Source organism: Melanostigma gelatinosum (genome assembly GCF_949748355.1).
Source record: "Melanostigma gelatinosum genome assembly, chromosome: 2".
NCBI lineage: Eukaryota > Metazoa > Chordata > Actinopteri > Perciformes > Zoarcidae > Melanostigma > Melanostigma gelatinosum.
The window spans coordinates 17,052,220-17,066,657 of record NC_136635.1 but is presented as its reverse complement, the minus strand read 5'-3'; the positions used below and the strand labels follow the sequence as shown (position 1 = coordinate 17,066,657).

The 14,438-nt window shown below is 44.5% G+C and overlaps 1 protein-coding gene across 3 annotated transcripts in view; it reads left to right on the top strand.

Moving 5' to 3' along the window:
* Positions 1 to 14,438, top strand: part of ankrd11 (ankyrin repeat domain 11) — a 101,451-nt gene that overhangs the window by 82,420 nt on the left and 4,593 nt on the right. For 2 of the 3 annotated variants that reach the window (XM_079288183.1, XM_079288184.1), the window contains 9 exons: positions 3,763 to 3,936; positions 4,953 to 5,153; positions 5,262 to 5,404; positions 5,700 to 5,847; positions 5,968 to 10,423; positions 10,536 to 13,296; positions 13,532 to 13,630; positions 13,931 to 14,074; positions 14,306 to 14,398. In XM_079288183.1, the coding sequence (XP_079144309.1) occupies positions 3,763 to 3,936; positions 4,953 to 5,153; positions 5,262 to 5,404; positions 5,700 to 5,847; positions 5,968 to 10,423; positions 10,536 to 13,296; positions 13,532 to 13,630; positions 13,931 to 14,074; positions 14,306 to 14,398 (8,219 nt within the window). The remainder of the gene's footprint in view (positions 1 to 3,762; positions 3,937 to 4,952; positions 5,154 to 5,261; positions 5,405 to 5,699; positions 5,848 to 5,967; positions 10,424 to 10,535; positions 13,297 to 13,531; positions 13,631 to 13,930; positions 14,075 to 14,305; positions 14,399 to 14,438) is intronic. The other variant, XM_079288185.1, reaches the window with a different exon arrangement.

The window sequence follows — 14,438 nt, the reverse complement described above, 5'->3', positions numbered from 1 at the left end:
TAATTGGCCAGTCTGCGGTCAAGGGGTCGGACTAAGCAACTGGTTAATCATGCAAGTAGCCTGCTTAGTGTTTACAAACATTACAAGAGAGCCTATGAGCGAGTTAGAGCAGGGACAGAATATGCACTCATCGTACGACTGTCCACCGCACACTGCAGATCAGTCAAGTTGGAGTTAATCAAAGCTTTGCAAACTTCAATGCTCCTTCACAGAATTGCCAAGCCTCCCATGACCTCCTCATGAAGAGGCTAGACATTAGCATTCCTCCTCCTTGAGGTCAGCCTCCTTTCCACTATCCACAGTGGTCAGCGATAAATAGTACAGGCGGCGCTGAGAAGGATAAGTCTCCAGAGGCTGTTTACGAGTGAAAACAACTAGAGAGCTAGCCTCACTGAAGTACCAGAACAGGAAAACAACAGAATCTTTTCTTCCTGTTCTTTATGTCCTCTTAGTTGGAAAACAATTAAATAATGGACAGCTATCATCTTATGAGGAGTGAGACCAACACAAAGACTTCATTCTGTTGCTTCATGCTGTCAGCGTTCACTTTAACAATGTTTGATTACAGCCACACACAAAAAAAAGTATACTGCTAATATGAGTAGATGAATCTATTGGCCAATTGACATGACATTAATTGTACTGGACAAGCAATTTGATGAGCTTATTTTGGACTCTTTCTAACGACTAATCCATTAATCAATAAGACAAATAATTGATGCAGCGCTAATATTTTTATGTCTCTGTGTCAGACAGTCTGTGGCTAATGAGTTTAATTAGTTATTTTGGTGGCATTAAAAATGAGCTGCACATCTCTGTACCCTGTCTGAGCAGGCCGACTTCATACATACCAGTAAAGAATTGTTTTTCGGTGTGAAAATGCCCTCCTAGAATTTACAAAAGACCGAAATGTATTATCCAAACAAATGTGGCCAGCTTGCTAATGGTGCTGTCTAAGTCAGTTGCTCTTTTTTTACGTCTTTGGATTTGTAGCTTGTGCTCACACGGAAGAACTTTGTCATTTCCTTTGCAGCCCTCTAGAATATTAATTGTAATTGCAGCATAGCCTTTGCCACCGGGTCAGTTGTGCGGCACAGTAATGATGGTCGTGTCTGTGAAGGTTGAAGGAAGGTGCGAGCTGAGCCACGTAGAGTGGGTTGCAAAAATCAAAACAGTGGTTTTGCGCAGATCTTCAGCCCACACATGTTTTCCCTCTGGCAGGTTATATTTGTCTTTCTGTCTCCCAGACTCACACAGGCTCTGAATGACACTGATAGACAGAAGCAGTACAGTCACTGCATAACTGATTAAAGCAGTATGTAACAGTCATATATAGAGAGGTCAGGCAGAGCATCATTCACTCAATATGTTCATACTGTATTTCTATCAGTCTCTCTTGCTCAATACAAAAGCATTGACAAACATCCTGTTGGCCACTTCCTGCCTCGTCTCACTCGACTTCCTGTTTATGCAGTGTTCATTAGTCCCTAAACAGAGCATTGTTTCACTCTTTCGTGCTACCGTCAAACATACCTGGTCTGGCTGGTTGGAGTGGTTCTTCTGGTCGTGGAGGTGCATTCGTTATCCGAGCCAGACAGTCTGTTTTGTTTTGGCTTTAGCTGACACGGTGGTATTGTCTGCCTGCCATATCAAAATCTACCTCTATTATTTCCAGGCATTTATGTTTCATGTGGTCTCCTCCCCTGGCTCAGGTAGGCACTCTATTCATGGGAGGACAATGCCTACCCCATCAAGCTTGCTTTTCCTTTTTTCTTTTCTTGTTAGTCGAGTTTCACCGATGTCTGTAAGCGGAGTAATATCAATTTATTGAGACACATAAGAGCTCCAGCAGTGTTCCCTAAATAGACATCCAACAGAAATACACACTATGAAGCAGGCACAGTATGCTGTGTCATTGTTTGTTCCTTTTGTGTAATACAGTCTTACCTGCTCAGAGATGAGCAGGCCAGTGATGGTGAATCTTGTATTCCAGACTTTGGTCTTGCGTGTCGTTAAGTAGCAGTCCTCCACATGGGTAATAACTGCCTTCCTGGTTCCCAATCTTATAAACATAGCCTGGAAAAGCTAGCCTTGCACTTTCTCTGTTCTGTTGCTCAAAAAAAACGTGTTTGGACTGCTTCTGTGGTTCCAGCTGTTAAAGGTCTAGCTGAAGGAATGTGTCTTAATGGCAAACGTGAGAGCGTATCAAAGAGGGGTGGGGGCACATTAGCTGTAAGTATTCACAGATGTTAGCGAAAGTTCATCAGCTCTGTACTTGTGACTGGAAAAATCTTTTCCTGGAAAGCCTTTTTTGCCATCGGAAGCATCAGCCGCCATGCTTCCTTCTTGCCTTGTTTACTTGTGCGTTTGTGGCCTTGAGCAATGCAGCCAGTCTTGGAACGAGAAAGGCCTCGAAGGAGTTGGACTTGGACGCATTCACAAATCTACGGGTGTCTCTGTACATGCACAGTTGACATTTGTTGGTCCTATTTTTCTTTTTTGGGTAGGAATCTTTTTTTGTCACTCGCGTTTTCTTGCTCTGGGAGTTGTTCCCCCTCAGTGATTGAAGTGTTAGTCATGTGTAGCTCTGCCCTCCGTAAGGGTCATCTGATGGTATGTTACGGCTGAAAATAATTGCTGGGTGTGTCTTTGTGGAGCAGCTGCTTTTGTCCAGTAGCACGGTGTCTCCAGTAAACCGATCAGGCACGCAGGCAGGCATGTGGCGACCTTGGCAAGGCCACATTGAATTGAAATGTAAACCAACTATTTCGTAATAACCCTGGGTCTGCCAAGTCACACCCTCTTTCCTCTCTTCTGGATGCGGACTGATTGGCTATGAGACAGACAGACATAAACACACTACTGGTTGGCCCCTCCCTCCCTCAGGAGCAGCAGGGTAATAACACTAAAGTCAGCCCCTGCTACCACCAAGCCTCTCACACACTTGGCTACATATACATGGTTATGCAAATATGTTTTTTTTAATGTTTATTTTGGAAACTAGCTGACTTTGCAGGGTGTCCTACCCTTGTGATGCATTCAGTGTGCTTTTGAAAATGTTCATATTGGTGAAAGATTGTTTCATGTAGGTGAAGGACAAATTTAAGAAATAAACAACTTAATTATGTTTCGGGGAAACAATGTAATGATGTGGCAAAAAAAGATAACTAATTTAAGGAATTGTTAGCAGTCATATTAAGAGATCAATAATAAATTGAGCCAATGAATAATTTCACAAACGTTTTTCTTACTGCTATAACAAAACAACACTCACCCTTCACAAGTTTGAGTCAATTCGATTTGTTTGCGTGTTCGTGAACGATTGATAATAAAATTATTTAATCCTTAGACCACTTTTCAAAATACAAGCCATAAAACCATCAGGTTTAATCGATAACGATTTTTTTTGGATTTGGTGTATAAAAACTATTATAGTGCATGAATAGTTACGAAAAGGAAAAGAACAACATTTTAAAGGAATTTAAATTGCATTACAAATGAAAATAAAACTCGAGTAAAATAAGGAAAAGCGCTGCAATAAAAGTATATTTTAAGAAGGGATTAAAGGAGATCCCTGACTCAGCCGACCCAGTTTCCTCAGGCAGATCGTTCCAGACCCTCAGGGCCCGAAGTGCAGAATGCTCTGTCCCCTTTAGTTTTCAGATGGGTCTCTGGAACATGAATAAGTGCATGGCTACATGTGTGTCCACGCAGCCCAATAATAACATTAACGTTGCTTCTCTCCTCTCACTATCGTTGCAGAGAAACCAGGTCCAGAGCGGAAGCGGATTAAAAAGGAGCCAACCAACACCCGGAAGGCGGGTTTGCCGTTCGGAATGGGGATGCCAGGGATCCGGGCCGGGTACCCCCTCTCTGAGCGGCAGCAGGTGGCCTTGCTCATGCAAATGACAGCTGAGGAGTCCGTCAACAGTCCAGGTGCGTGCTTATCATGGAGGCCACGTCCTCTGTGGACGGCTGGCAGACAAGGAAAGAGGGATGGGAGGTGTGTGTGTGTGTGTGTGTGTGTGTGTGTGTGTGTGTGTGTGTGTGTGTGTGTGTGTGTGTGTGTGTGTGTGTGTGTGTGTGTGTGTGTGTGTGTGTGTGTGTGTGTGTGTGTGTGTGTGTGTGTGTGTCTTTGTGTGTGTGTGTGTGTGAGAACAATGATGGTGGTCTTAAAGAGAAAGAGGCTGAGAGGGGGAGATGGGGCATGCAATTGATTATTTTTGTTTATTTTTTGGGACGTTGAGCACGTTTTGTTGCCACATCTCAGCCGTACTCTGCCTCTGGAAAGGACCGGGTGCTTGATTTGAATCTAGTCATACAAGCTAATCCACGTGAATTCTTATTACAGCCATGCTGTCACTGTCAGTCAGAAAAGTGGTTGTTCTGTTTTTGCAGCCATAACAGTCACATATTTGTTAATTTACAGTAGTGTGATTATTGAAGTGGAATTATTGTTATGAAATACAGCATGGGGCTGTCCAGGAAATGAAACCAAGTCTTTTGTTGGTATTGCGTTAATCTGGAACTAATTGTGCAATCTCAGCATTTGAGCCAAATCATAACGGACTTCCAAATGTAAAAGGCCTTCAAGCATTCTGGTTTAGTTGATTTGTTATCTGTTATCCTATCTGCTGTTAGATGATTAATCATAACATTTACTTCCTCCTAATGTCCTGTCAAGTGGTATGTTTATTAGTGGTAGACAAAGTCATTTTGCCCTCAATGTATTAAATCCTTAAATATACCTTTAAAAAATGAGCTCAAGTGAAGTAGGTCTAAGTGCTCTGCTGTTGATTGCTAGAGTAAGATTGCCCCCTTCTGGCTGTAAGCACTCCAAGCAAACCAGTATTCATAGTATTGGGGGAAATAAGGGTCGACAAAATAGAAACGACGATGAAAACAAATTCACTGTTGGATTGTTGAAATGTGTGTCCATCTCCTACTTACAGACACAACACCAAAGCATCAGTCACAGTCCAGTATGGGTCAGAAGGGAACGCCAAACTCTGCATCTAAAACCAAAGACAAAGTGAATAAACGGAATGAGAGAGGAGAGACTCGGCTGCACAGATCAGCAATCCGTGGAGAGACACGCCGCATCAAGGAGCTCATCAGCGAGGGAGCTGATGTGAATGTAAAAGACTTTGCAGGTGAGAGGCTTTTTGTATAGACTGTCCTTGTACTTTGTGCGTGTACCAATGTATATCTATTTGTATATTCGATACATCTCTCACGCAGTAATTTCCTCTCCGGTTTAGGCTGGACTGCATTGCATGAGGCGTGCAACAGAGGGTATTATGATGTGGCCAAGCAGCTGCTGGCAGCCGGAGCAGAGGTCAACACCAAGGGTCTGGATGATGACACCCCTCTACACGATGCATCCAACAATGGACATTTCAAGGTAAGAAAAAATAAAAAGCCTCAAATGTAGGCAGTTCATGTCTGAATACACACATTTTAGGTAAAGAACAAAATAACCTTTCTAAATTCATAATGCAAAATGATAGATACAGTAATTATGAGACTGCATAAGAGATTATTACCCTGACTGTCTGTTGAGCCTATCCATGAAGCTAGTGGTACATTTACTTTGTAACCTCTGACCTCTTTAAAGTCTGAACCACAAGATAACTTTATCTTATCAACTCTTAAATTGCGATTTATAGTAATTCAATATTTAATTGTATTCATTTCAGGTGGTTAAACTACTTTTACGGTATGGAGGGGACCCACGTCAAAGCAACAGGAAAGGTGAAACGGCACTGAAGGTTGCCAACTCTCCAACTATGCTGAATCTATTGCTGGGGAAAGGCACTTACACCTCAAGTGAAGAAAGTTCATCAGGTATTTATGATGAAATCTTCCAGACACCTAATAATGTGACTTTCATAAGTTATGTAAATTCTTAGTATAGATCATGGATTTATATCAGTTGTTTGATCCTGCCTCTTTTTTTCTACACAGAATCTTCAGAGGAGGAAGATGCACCCTCATTTGCCCCGTCCAGCTCTGTCGATGGCAATAACACGGACTCAGAGTTTGAGAAGTTGAAGTTGAAAGGGAAAACCATTGACACTCCTAAATCTGCTGTCACACCCGTAAAAGACGAGTATGAATTTGATGAGGATGATGAGGAGGAACGTGTTCCTCCTGTGGACGATAAACACCTTTTGAAAAAAGACTTCCGTAAGGAAATGGTCATCAAGGCCAACAGCTTGATCGCCACACCCAAGATGGAGGTCAAAACCTATTCCAAAAGCAACTCGCTCACACCAAAGAAAACTGTCAGGCGGATCATCTCTGACAGTAACAGTTCAGACGAGGATGATAGGACGTCTTTCACGCCAGCGCCTACGCCGCGGCAACAAGCCCAGCAAACAAATACTAAGACTAGAGACTCTGGCAGCATGAGCTCTAAACAACAAAAAGACAAGAATAAAGTCAAAAAGAAACGGAAGAAAGAGAGTAAAAACAATGTCAGTAAAGAAGTGCGGTTTGGTAAAGTCAATGACAAGTTCTGTACATCTGACTCGGATTGTGGGGATATGGAGAGTGAGGAGGATAAGGGCTCAAACAGTATAAAGGACTCTTCTGCAACAAGTCTGAAAGACTCCCCTGGCTTTAATGCATCCTCTTCATCTTCCCATGGAAACTCGAACTCTCAGAAACAAGTACCATCATTAGCAGAACAGCATCCAAAGCAGTGGAGGACAGATGGCTGGAAGACTGTTTCATCTCCGACGTGGTCCGACGTCAGTTCTCTCTCAGATTCAGTCAGAACAAGACTGTCCAGTGAGTCCGACTACTCCTCCGCTGATTCCAGTGTAGAGTCAATAAAACAAGTGAAGAGGAAAGCGCAGGAGATCAAAAAGAAGAATAACAATGTGCACAGTAGCACAGTAGACAAGAAGAATTCTGAGCTCTACAAAAACTCCAATGCAGACAGTACGATCTCCAAAACCGATGTAGATGGCAAAGTGCTGAAAAAGCATAAGGTGAAGCACAAGCACAAAAATAAGGAAAAGGACAAAGCTCCTAGTCTAGTTCTCAATCAAGACATGAATGAGAAATTTGTCAAGAGCTATTCTTTTGATTTTGATGATTCAAGGCAGAAGTCCCTAATTGTTGAGGCAGAATCGCCCGCTGAGAGCAAGGTCAAGTTATCCAAACACGAAAAAGACCATTCAAAAAAAGAGGACAGGCTTTCGAAAAGCAAGTCTGAGGATAAGGATTGGTCATCTGGAAAAGACGTGCACAGAACAGCAAAAGAGGAGAAAAATAAGAAAACAAAGGACTCTACCAAGGATAAGACAATTAAAGAGGAGAGGGAGAAGCCTTTAAAATCGGACAAGGAAAGAACTGTCAAGGAGAAGGAGAAGCCCAAGGAGGATAAACAAAAGGCTCACAAAGAGGAGAAAAAGAAAAAGTCCAAGGACAAGTCCTCCTCAAAGACAGACAGGAAAAGTGAGCAGAAAGAGGAAAAACATTTAAAGGTGGACAAGGAGAAAAACCCCAAGGAGGAGAAGGACAAATGTAAAAAAGACAAAGCACAGAAGGAAGAGTCTGAGTATGAAGGCTATGACGTTAACAACCACTTCCTCAACTTGGAGGACACAAAGCTCAGTGCCTCGGATGACCATCATGACAGATGGGGCTCGGAGATGTCCTCTGACTCCTCCCTTTATGGAGATGACAGTTGGGACGCTCCTGTCAAGGAATACAAGGAATATAAAGCCAACAACGCTGTTAAACTAATTGTGGAGACCGTTAAGGAAGAGACAAGGAGAAAAGAAAACAAAGTCAAGGACAAGAAATCGGATCACAATGAGAAAAGATCAGATAAAGAAGCCCCCTCCAAGAAGAAAGACAAAGATTCCTCAGAAAAGACAAATGAAAAGAAGAAGGACTGGTCAGAAAAACAGAAATTAAACTCCAGTCACTCAGTTGAAAAAGAAAAGAAGCGGAAGGAGTCCACGGACACAGTCAAAGACAAGAAAGACAAGGACTCTTTAGACAACAGTCGAGACCGTAAAGACTCGAATGACTTCACGAAGGAAAGAAAAGAGGTCAAAATCAAACAGGAAACTTTAAGAGATGAATATGGCAATGATGCTTTCTTCAAAGACACCGATGCTGTCGGTAAATCGTGTGATATCAGAGAAAGAAACTATTCTGGAAAGGAGAAAGAAAAGAAGGGTGAGGTAGTGGAAAAGCGAGAAAAGACGAAAGCTGACAAGCACAAGGAGAAAACAAAAGACAGAGGAGCTGATCAGGAGAAAGATAAGGGCGAGAAAAGCTCTGCAGAAAAAACTGTCAAGGAAAAGGATGCAGACAGGGGCACCAAAGACAAGAAGGAGGGCGTCAAAGACAAACACAAAGAGTGTCATGGCAAAGACAAAGATCGAAAGATGTCCTCAGAACAGACCAAGGACAAGAAAGAAAAGGCCTCTCAAGACAAACATGCTGATAGGGAGAAGGACTTTTTGGAGGGAAAGAAAGAGGAAAGAAAACCTGAGAAAATCCGTGAGAAAACGTGGTACAAGATAGCTGACATCTTCACTGATGAAAGTGATGATGACGAGGACAGCTACAATGGGGCTGTTGCACTTGTGTCTGACTCCGTCAGAAAAGACTTAACACCTGATCAGGATGAGCTGGATCATTTCCCATCAGAAAAAATAAGAAAATCTTCTACAGAGGCTAAACACAACACAGAAAAGTCAAAGGACAAAGACCACAAAGAAAAGAAGAAAGAAAAAACCACATTTGACACCGGTAAAGAAAGAAAAGGCTCTCTAGAGAAACACAACAAAGACAAGAAAGATTCTGTAGATGCAAAACACAAGGAAAGAAAAGACAGAATTTCACTGGACTCAAATCAGGAGAAGAAAAATAAGCAGAAGCTGTTGGACAAAAGGGACACCAGTGAGGAAAAGACAAAGAGCAAATATAAAGACAAGCTCGACCATTCTAAGGAAAGGAAACCCTCAAAAGGCAGTGGTGAGAATGAAAAGTCCCTCTTAGAAAAATTGGAGGAAGAAGCCATGAATGACTACAAGGATGACTCCAATGACAAGAACAGTGAAATCTCTTCAGATAGTTTCACTGACCGAGGTCATGAGCCAATCCTCGCTACTTACTATGACTCCATCAGCCTGACTGATGTGACTGAGGACAGGAGAGACTCCCTGTCCATATCTACACCCCAAGACAAGTTCAGAGAGAAAGAGAGGCACCGGCATTCCTCTTCATCCTCGTCCAAGAAAAGCCACGACAAGGAGAAAGAAAAGGTCAAGAAGGACAAAGGAGACAAACGTGACAAGACAGAGGAGATCAGAGAGTCTTACAGCCGCAGAGAGAGTCTACCTTTTGAGAAAGAGCCCATGCCTCTAGAGGCAGACCCTTACACATTCCCATATGGAAGTAAGGGAGACGGCGAAGACGACTTTGATAAAACCTTGGAATTTGAAAAAGAGATGTCCAAAAAGGACAAGGACAAAGCAGCTGGTGTCATCAGTGACAGGACGAAGGACAAAAAGAAGAAGGAGAAACATAAGGAAAAAATAAAGGAGGAGAAGAATAAGTACATTGATGGCTTTGGGTCACTTAAACACTCCAAAGAGGATGTGAAGTCTGGGTTGAAAGATAGTCCTCAGGTCACTGTTCTGAAAGAAAGGTCAAAAGAAGAAAGTCCTAAATTTGATCTGAAAAAAGACAGAAGTCGGGATACATTGGACAAAGACAACAGAATGGACCACAGTAAATCTAAGGCTAAGGATGAAAATGAAAAGCTCACTCAGTCCAAGGACACAGTAAGGAAAGATAATCGTCCACGTGAAAAACTGCTGGTGGATGGTGATTATCAAATGACAAGTTTTGGTCAGATGTTGAGTCTAAAAGACCAGGAGATTGAAGAGCGCCACAAGAAACATAAAGAAAGGATGAAGCAAATGGAGAAGCTGAGACCCAAGTCAGGGGACACTAAACTCAAGGACAAGAGCAAGTCCACAGAGGAAGTACGGAAAAACCGCAGTGAGCTATCATCCAAGAAGTCCAACAGTCTGGAGTCTGGTCTTAAAGAGAAGAAGCTGAAGGATGTGGGTCTCCCAGCCCAAATGATGTCCCCAAGCAGGAAGTTCCAGTCTGCAGACAGTCAAAATTCAAAGGACTGGCTGGCTGGCCATCAAACGAAGGAGAACCTTCCTGCTTCTCCCAGGCCAGATCAAAACAGGCCAACTGGTGTTCCCACGCCAACATCTGTCATCTCCTGCCCCAGCTTTGAGGAAGTAATGCAGACTCCACGTACCCCGTCCTGTAGTGCGGAGGATTACCCCGACATTATGTTGGATGGGCTGGACTGCCAGAACTCATCGGCTATGACTATGTCAATGAACGCCTGCTCGCCAACCTTCTTTGAAAGGTATTTAAACGCGCAAACATACTGCAGGGTTAATGTTTTAAACATTTTAACTTTTGCCCTCTGTTGAATGTGACATATTATCTAATATTTTGTCTTTCTGTTGTCCACCCAGCAGGTACTCTAACTCCCAGAGTTTCCAGGAGGGCACATGTCCCACCCCTGCTAAGAACCTCCAGCTACCACTTGTCAGCCGCTCTGCATCTTCTGACGTCCGCCGGCCGCTGGAGGATGAGTTCAAGGCTGAGGCTGACAAGTTCCTTCGACAGCAGAGTGATCCAGCTGCTGAATTTGATCAGTCATCACCCTCCCAAACTCTAGAGGACAAATCAGAAACGGTGGATAGACTGGAGTGCATCCCATCTCCTTATTTCTCCCCACTTAGGATGTTGTCCCCTCGGCAGGAGCCAGCCCTTCCGACACCAGATGTGGCAGCACCAACCCTTGCTGGCACCGAGGGGACTGAACATTTTCCTGACAATGTATACAACAATTTCTTGCCCAGACCCTCTACTCCAGTTCACAGGCCAGACCCCCAGGAGCCCTGCTTCGACATTGCTGCACCACCAACCCCAGCTCCTGCTGCTTTGCCACCCCTGGATATCGATGACATCTCTGAGCCTCACCACAGTGAACCTAACCTGGTCCTGTCGGATCTTCCCTCTGTCACTGAAGAACAGGAGCAGGAAGAGGAGGAAGAACAACAGGAGGAGGAAGAGGAGGAGGAGGAGGAGGAGGAGGAGGAGGAGGAGGAGGAGGAGGAGGAGGAAGAAGAAGAAGAAGAAGAAGAAGAAGAGGAGGAGGACTTTGAGGACGAATGTGATATGGATGAGAGAGCTGATGGAGACCACTGTGCAGTGGAGGAGCTGGAGCAAACAAGGGACCCATGTTCCTTCTCCCCTCCAGTTGAGGACCCTCTTAGGAAGAGCTGGCCTGAAGAGTCTCCAGACCGACAGGAACCAGAGGTCCAACAAGAGCTCTCCCCAACACACTCTGCACCCAACCATGGAGAGAACTGTTTTGATCACAGCATTGGTTGGGAGCCTGATATGGATCTCAAATCTCCCCACAGGACGTATGGAGAGATAGAGGCTGCTGTCTCCAAAATAACTAGTCCATACCATTCAGACAGTGAGATGCAGCACTTGTCTGGTCACCCCTCTGTCACACCCCCTTATGCTACCTGGAATAGATGGCATAAAGAGGACCAAGAGGACTTTGAAGAACAGAAGGAGGCTGTGGCTGACATCCCCTCTCCAGAGAGGCCTGACACCGCTATCGATGAGGAACCCAACTATTTAAACACCTCTTCATCCTCCAATAGACTGGAGTCTTTCTTCCAGGATTGCAACAAGCCTAGCATAGAGGAAAGTCATCAGATGGACACTGAGTCAACATGTGAAGAACCAGACAGCAGACAGACCACGCACAGCTTCAGTGCTACCACTGAAAGCCACATGGCTCCAGCTGTGGGCCCTGAGCCTGTGGTGCCCTGGGCAGACCCATTCTCAGCTGATGCAGATGAACTGGATGACCTTGGACCGTTCTCTTTGCCTGACCTACCACTACCTGACAAGTCGGAAGAAGCTGAGTCTCGAGACCCAGAACTAGTTGATCGCACCAAGACTGTGCTGACCCACATTAGACCTACCATTACAGACAGAGATGACCCGGAGATAATGGAGATGGACTTACCAAGCCTGGGTAAGGCTCCATGCCCTGCTGGTGAGCAAGGTTTAGGAGAACCTACCGGACAAGACTTGGTTGTACCGTCACCCCATGCCGAATTCCAGCAAGAGATGGACCCCGAGCCAATTAACGGCTCTCGCTCTCTAATACAACAACAGGGCGGCATGTTGGAAAGAAATGGACCTTATGGAGAACCTGATGAGTCAGATCCCAGCGTGTTGTTTTCATCTGTAAAATCAGATCCCAGTAAGCAACATCACATTCAGATCCACTCCCTTACAGAGTCTTTGCCGTTACCAATGGATTCAGTTTCTGCTATCAACTCAGAGGTGAGACAGAAGGAGATGTCTGAGACCGTAACAGAATCTGTTGCATGCAGTCCTGTTCCTCAGCTCCCAGTGGCAGTCACCCTCTCCAGCACAGTGGAACTACCAGACACTCAGGAGACCACATCCAAGCTAACGCCGGTAACCCTGACCACTGTCTCCACAACTGTAGATATCCCCAAGAAGGTGGATGAAATCCCTCAAAGGATAACTCGCAATCGCGCCAAGAACAATCCCTCTGTTGCTGCTGTCCCTCCTACCTCCTGCATAGTAACCTCGTCTGCCACTGCCGCCCCTGTAACGACCAGTCCGACAGTGACCCTTAGCCCAATTCCTACTGGAACCCCGACACCCACCTCAGCATCTTCCTTCCCAGCTCTGAAGAATGAATCTGTGCTTACTGTGTCCTCGACTGCGTCTAATACAACCCCGGCAGTGTCTGTACCTACTTCTGTGACAACTTCTGTCCCACTGGTTATCAGTAAGACGACAAAAGGTCGCCCTGTCCCCTTGGACGAAGAGGAATCTCAGACCCAGCACCCACGGAAGAGGAAATTCCCACGTTCTGCTGGGCAGCAGGTCCAGCTGGTAAACACGGCCATGCAGCAGACCAGGGAAATGATCCAACAGACCTTGGCTGTAGTAGTCAATGCCATCAAGCTGGACGATATTGAGCCCTACATCAGTGACCGCTCCAACCCATACTTTGAGTACCTGCAGATCAGGAAGAAGATTGAGGAAAAGAGGAAGATTCTGTGCTACATCACCCCACAGGCCCCACAGTGTTACGCTGAATACGTGACCTACACTGGCTCTTACCTGCTGCACGGCAAGCCCCTCAGCAAGCTTCACATCCCTGTGGTAAGTTATGACGTCTTTACCCCTTTCTTTCCGACGATATAGACAAAGCAGTGAGTAGGTTTTAAAACCGTTTGGAATGAAAGTCTGATTCTGCGATTAAAAAAGACCTGCATTGCAGGAGTTTCTTTTTCTCGACATCAATACTGTATCTCACTGTAGAAATGTTAACAAAACTTGTTTTGATTCTGGCTGATGAAGACAGTATATAATACTCAATGTTGTGTTGGCTCATCAGATTGCCCCACCTCCCTCGCTGTCAGAACCTCTGAAGGAGCTTTTCAGACAACAGGAGGCCGTGAGAGGGAAGCTCAGGTTGCAGCACAGCATAGAACGGGTAAGGAACACATCTGCACATTCTCTATCCTTAATTCACTCTTTGCTCGCTCCCTGTTATACATGCAGCAACATACGTGTACTCTACACTATACACTTTTCAAAGCCTGTTTTAATATAAATGCAAGTGAAATCTGCATACCTCCTACTATAGTGAAATGCAGACAGAAATCAGTTACATGACAATGATTTCTCTGAAATCTTGCTGATCCAAGACCCATTTCTATTGACCTCACTAACCAGCCCATTGGCTAGCCTAATGCCCAACTTTAAATGGAATGTTAATTTTCTCCTTTCACAGGAGAAGCTGATTGTGTCATGTGAGCAGGAGGTTTTAAGGGTCCACTGCAGAGCCGCCAGAACAATAGCCAATCAGGTTGTGCCATTCAGTGCCTGCACCATGCTGTTGGACTCTGAAGTATACAATATGCCATCAGAGAGCCAGGTAGGAAATATTTCAGCATACACTCAAGTTCAATTCAATTCAATTTATTTTTGTATAGCCCAAAATTACAAATTTGCCTCAGAGGGCTTTACAATATGTACACATTTGACATCCTCTTGTCCCGATCCTCTTGTCAAGTGTGGGGTCAATTATAACAGATTGCATTAGAGGCAGCCAATTAATACATAACCCAGTACTTAATCTACATTGTAACTTGGTGTGTGTTCTCAGGGAGATGAGAACAAATCTGTGAGAGATCGCTTCAACGCTCGTCAGTTCATTTCCTGGATCCAGGATGTGGATGATAAATATGACCGTATGAAGGTAAATATCGGCACTCTGCAGTGATTTAAGATGTCTTCAG